We start from the raw sequence: 5,367 nt of genomic DNA, 5'->3' as shown, positions 1-5,367 counted from the left end.
ATCACCTCTTCAACCCACTGCCGTCCGGTTAGAGAGCCGTCGTGGTGAGGTATTTTATCCCTAACTCGGTCACGATGCAGCATCATTAATTCTGCTGCCAAAACCAACATTGTCTCATCCCTTTCATCTTCTTCAGCTATTTGTTCTCTCCGTCCTCTGGCCGTCCTCCTATTGTTGGCCGCCATAGTACAAATGCCTCTAAAGATAAAGAGAGTAACTATAAACTGCTAAATAAGAATCAATTATTTTTGACAGACAATGAGCAAGGGAAACGATTACCTTCAAGTACTCGGTGGGTGAAAGGTATCTTTATGCTTATGAAAAACACGTTCGTCTGGGACGCCAATAGAAAGAAGCTAGAGTTTTGTGACAACTGCACGACTCCACCCATAAGGAGAACTACATATAAGGAAAATCAAAATTCGAGCAAAGCTATGCACCGGCAAATTCACATGCAAAAATGAACTCATTTTCAAAAAGGCTACTATCTTTTTCGAAAGGCTACCATCTTTTTGAAAAGCCTGATAATCTATTATCGGCTCCTGTACAATGTGTAGACAAATAATTCGGTGGACACAATTATCGGGTCCGCAGATAAGAATTATCCCAGAGTAATAGCCCGTGAACCCTTTCTATTGCATGGAGTAGAGCAAGCTGTACGATCCTCCGGAGACATACAGCACTGCGCTTAAGGCTTTGCCTCTCACTTCGCACTGTGGTTCAGCAGGTTCCTCCCTGAAGGCTATGTAGACTGCTAGGACAACTTGTCTTGATGCTGTCCAATCTTACTTTTTTTATCTAATGCTCATTCTGTTTAATTCACCTTACCTCACCTGACTTTTTCAGATTACCACACCCCCTTTTGAGTTCTCTTTTTCAACAAATTTCTTCATTCCAGTGATGCCCGGCTGTACAACTTGAGACTTTCCCTGAAGGCTGCATGAGTGGTAGCAGGTACAAAGTACTTAAGCACATTTGTTAAAAGAGAACAAAGTAAATGATTGATTACGGTGTGGATTAGTTTTATTGTAATGTACATTTTACTGCCTTGCGAATAAATTTTAAGTTGCCTCCACAAAAAAAGAAAAAGAGATCAAAATCAAAGATCCTAAGTTGAAATGTGCCATTTGCGAAGTTCTTCTTACTTTATGCTATGGTTGTTCAGCCCACCATTTGTGAGTTAGTTTTTATGCTATGGTTGTTCAAGGACTTGACCTCGGACCTCTGTCAATTCTTGCACGTTTCTTATGAGCATAGTCCAGCCTTGCTGAACGGTGTTCTGCACTTTTGCAGGTTTCTTGTGAGCATAGTTCAGTCTTGCTCAATTGAAAAACTACCGTGTTTCGATGTCGAAGTTCCCCAAAACTACTTCAGCTCTTGGAGAGGAAGGTACAACGAGTATCGAAAGGAGATGAATGTGGCACTGCAAAAGGATGATGAATCTAGGAATGATGCTGCTGATGACGTAATCAAGAAATACAAGCGGGTCAGTTTTCATCTTTGTAGTTTACTTACATTTGTGGTAAAGAGAAAAATTACTTGGTTGAAAGAATTATGCGATTGCAGTTACTGTACGAAGCAGCAGAGCTTGAAGAAAGTAAGAAGGATGTGCAGGAGATCCATAAGGAGGCACTTGCATTATATCAAGTAACCTATGACTATGCCATAAGCACAAAAGACGCAGGAAAATGTGGGTTTGCCTGGAAAGCAGCAGGTTCTGCTCTCTTGAACTATTTTGCTACTAGCAGAAGCGAAAGACTCGTACCAGTTTCACCGTCTGCTCTGCGAGAACTGTTTTCTTAGCCTCTCTTGGTCTTTTAAACACTGACTCAACTAGGAGTGTAGTAAAATGTTAAAGAGACCTACTGGTATCATGCCCCGAGTACATCTCTAAACAGCTCATCCCTGAGCAAAGTATTGCAATGAGCCTTCAGAAGTTCGTATGTATTTTTGTTGTGGCCTCATTTTCCCTAAGCAACTAGTTGTTTGTTGTTGTGTGAGTGTAAATTTCTGAGCTCGTATAGCCTTGTTGGTAAATATTTGTGGGGAATGATTGAAACAAAATGTGGTCACCGTCCTTTTAACTAAGGCCTGGCCATCTACCTATGTAAGGCCTGTGTTCCAACTCAACTAAGGCCTGTGTTCCAACTCAACAAGTCAGTTCGGCTTGACACCTTTTTGTGCTTTTACAAGAATCTAAAAACCAAGAGGACAAAGGCTCCATAAAGTAGTGTACAACTAATTTTTAGTTTCTCATTTGTGTATTTCACCCAACAATAAGTATCCTTATAAACCTGCTGGAGTAAATCATCCAAGGCAAAATTGCTGGAAAAGCCATATACGAAGGCTGCAACTTCCTGTCCGCAACAAATAACTTAAGTGAGCTATGAAAGTTAAACCAACAATGAGAGCTATGAAAGTAACAACAGATTTGGCCAACAATATGAGAGCTAAAAAAATGAGAGCCCTGAAAGTAACAACAAAAAAAGATGACAGCTAAAAAATTCTGCAAAACTGAGCTATGAAAGCTACAGCCAGCAAACAAATGCCTACAATTATTCCTGTCCGCAACTCCAAGAATGCATATACGATCGCTATGACAATTCAGGCCAACAATCAATTTTTCATATGTTCACCAACCTCATATGGTAAATAGCCATTATGCAATATAAGTAACAATTAAGAACTAGCAACAAAATCTCACACACCAAAAATGAAAAAAACTAATTTCGAGCAAACTCATTTTACACATACAGTACAACAATAGATTTGTAAACAGGAAAACAACTCAAGCTTATAGTTCTTAGCGGGTACAGGCAAGTCCCGAAGGCTGGAAAAAAAAATGGACTCCACCAAACTGGAAAAAAGGGAGCAACTCCACACGCATCACTCCAAACTCTTATTCAAACCACAACCAACTAAGACCTGGGATATATTTATCCCCCTATAACACAACCTTTGCCGGTGTGAGATAGCAGAAACGGATTTGAGACGGCAACTCTTCTGTTGTGGTGGAATAGGCTACTTCAAATTATGCTTCACCTTTCTTCCTCATATGCCTTGCGACATATGCATATCTTCCAGCAGCGTCATAGCGCATGAAGATAATCCGTTGGCCTAAATTTTCATCTTCGGCGAGATACGAGTCTATTTCTACCTTCCAATCAACGGGGATATCCATGGCTGAGACGATGTCTTGACAATTTTCGACTTTGTACGTCTCATCTCTGTCCATACGATCCTTTCGATCAGTTCTCGCCACGTCTGTGAAGTTGCCGATCTTGCTTAAGGCGTCTTCAAGTCTGTCCGCAGATGATCGGGTAGATTTTGTGCCTTTGGAACCCTCTCGCTCGCCAGAGTTACCCAAACTGCTTGCTGGTCGCTTCCCACTAGTGCCTCCCGGAATAGGGGACACGTAGTACACGTCCTCCCCTTCCCAAGGGGAGGTGGCCGAAGGCGGTTGCGACGACACTGAGGCTTTGGCCTTGCCTTTCCGACTCCTTCTAGAGGTGGTTTGCTCGTTTCCGAGTTGCTCAAGGGAAATTTCTGGCTGGCTAGCAGACTGTGCTCGTGTCCCTGTAGCCGTTTCCCCAATCATGATAGGAGTGAATCGCTCGTATAAGCCGCAACTAAAGTGCTTAGAAAAATCCTCATACTCGCTGTTGGACTGTTGGTTAAAATACACAAGGGATAAGTGATTTGTCACGTTTCTAGCTTTTATATATGCATAAGCAAACTGGTCAGATTCGACTCACAATAAATGAAAAAACTAACCGAAATGAGATCGGCCCAATGGTCCTTGTCAGCAGTGAAATGCTGGGTGTCCTCTTCCCATCCGATGCCAGTTGCAGCCTTGTTGCTGAGCCCCCGAAGCTGGCAAAAAAGTTGCCATTTCTTCTTGAACCGGTAGAATCTAGATTGGCATTGCGCAGCACTGACTTCATCTCCATGGTTTTCACGCAAATGCTCGGCTATCTGACCATAATTCCATTCAAGTGATTTACGCTTGTCCCATTTTTTTGACAGCTTGAAGGCGATGTACGCATCAATGAAGTGCTCATCCATTTCAGGAGTCCACTCGAACTTACCTCCCATCGCCTATTGTAAAATTGCAAGTGCAAGTTAGTAGGCATGCAAATATACATGATAGTAAATATTTTGACGTGAGGCAAATGTATACCATACGGCTTGCTTCAAAGTTACTGATGCACTCTTCAATATCGTTGGAGGCAGTGGATGATTGGACTGTGCAATTGGAGGTGCAGCTGATGGGAGGAGCTAAAGACAGAAAACATGCAGAAAACTGACGTGAGTCACATAATCACATAATGCAGTAGTGTTTTCAGGGCCAGGAAAAACTTAAGTATGCCTTACACTGACTATTACATTGCTGCTGTGAGTTGAGGGGCATCTCTATCAGTCTCCGTCATGGCCTTAGTTAAAACGTAGGAAAAAATTTTGGAAGCCAACTGTCAAATGAAACGTTTAAACTTGTTCTGGGTTAATACACGCTGATTTGTTAACTCTACAAGTACAACAAATAACCAGAATATAAGAACTGCCATGTGGAGCATAACTGCCAGCATAACAACGCAGATTTTTTTCCCCAACTCATACAAGTCTCTGGACAAGTACTAAAGTGGAAACATATTCGGCTACAAACGAATTTGTACATACAAACAAATTTCATGAGACAGGAATAGTTGAAGTATCTCCATAATTCGAAAATGTGTCGAATAAGCACAGATATTTAGCGCATATATAGCCCCAAATTTTTCAAGTTGGCCAAAACAAGCTGCACAACAAGGCCACATTCAAACAAGAGAGCAAATCCCTAAAAATTGGTCCTACGGAAATTCATGGCAACTAGGAAGATGTTTCTCAAATTAATTGTGACAACGGTGGCCATTTTCGTATTTTCCCTAAAATCGAAGGTCGGCCACACAGAAACCTCTCTCCAATTTCGAGTCAAAATTGGTGGTTTTAAGCACAAACAGGTATAAACGGAAATCAGGTGTAGCTTTAGGATTTCAAGAGAATAACGAGAAAGAAAGAACTAAGCCATATAGACATATGGTTGTCGACTTCAAGCAGTCAAAAAGCTGGGTTTAATTTGTTCACATAAATTGCAACCCTTTTGATGGTACCTGACACAAGCTCCCGGATCGGATCGGGTTTGCACTTCCAAGATGGGGGTGGAACTGCGCCGCTACTAATTGTCGGAAGAGCCTTAGCTGCTATGTGGCGGGTTAAAGGATAAAAGGAAATCAGGTGGTTAAGGAGCTGCTGCAGTTGTGCTTGAGGAAGTGGGAATAATTTGAGATGAGATCGGCTTCAGATCGCACAGTGCTCTTTGAGTAAATGTTC

At 41.8% G+C, this 5,367-nt stretch overlaps 1 protein-coding gene across 1 annotated transcript; it reads left to right on the top strand.

Moving 5' to 3' along the window:
• The first annotated feature begins 258 nt into the window (after positions 1 to 258).
• On the top strand, positions 259 to 1,803 carry LOC113766635 (probable RNA-dependent RNA polymerase 5). Its single transcript, XM_027310808.1, has 4 exons — positions 259 to 285; positions 649 to 746; positions 1,294 to 1,486; positions 1,567 to 1,803. Exons 1-4 carry the CDS (start codon positions 259 to 261, stop codon positions 1,801 to 1,803), a joined length of 555 nt encoding a protein of 184 aa, XP_027166609.1.
• The last annotated feature ends 3,564 nt before the right edge of the window (positions 1,804 to 5,367 follow it).

Source organism: Coffea eugenioides, chromosome 1, assembly GCF_003713205.1.
Source record: "Coffea eugenioides isolate CCC68of chromosome 1, Ceug_1.0, whole genome shotgun sequence".
NCBI classification, from domain to species: Eukaryota; Viridiplantae; Streptophyta; class Magnoliopsida; order Gentianales; family Rubiaceae; genus Coffea; species Coffea eugenioides.
The sequence above is the reverse complement of the archived record's forward strand: the minus strand, read 5'-3'. Positions and strand labels throughout refer to the sequence as shown.

Coding starts and splice junctions, on each gene's coding strand:
- LOC113766635 (XM_027310808.1), top strand. CDS start 259: ATGAGCAAGGGAAACGATTACCTTCAA. Junction 286..648: donor AGGGAAACGATTACCTTCAA/GTACTCGGTGGG, acceptor TGCATGGAGTAG/AGCAAGCTGTACGATCCTCC. Junction 1,487..1,566: donor TAATCAAGAAATACAAGCGG/GTCAGTTTTCAT, acceptor ATGCGATTGCAG/TTACTGTACGAAGCAGCAGA.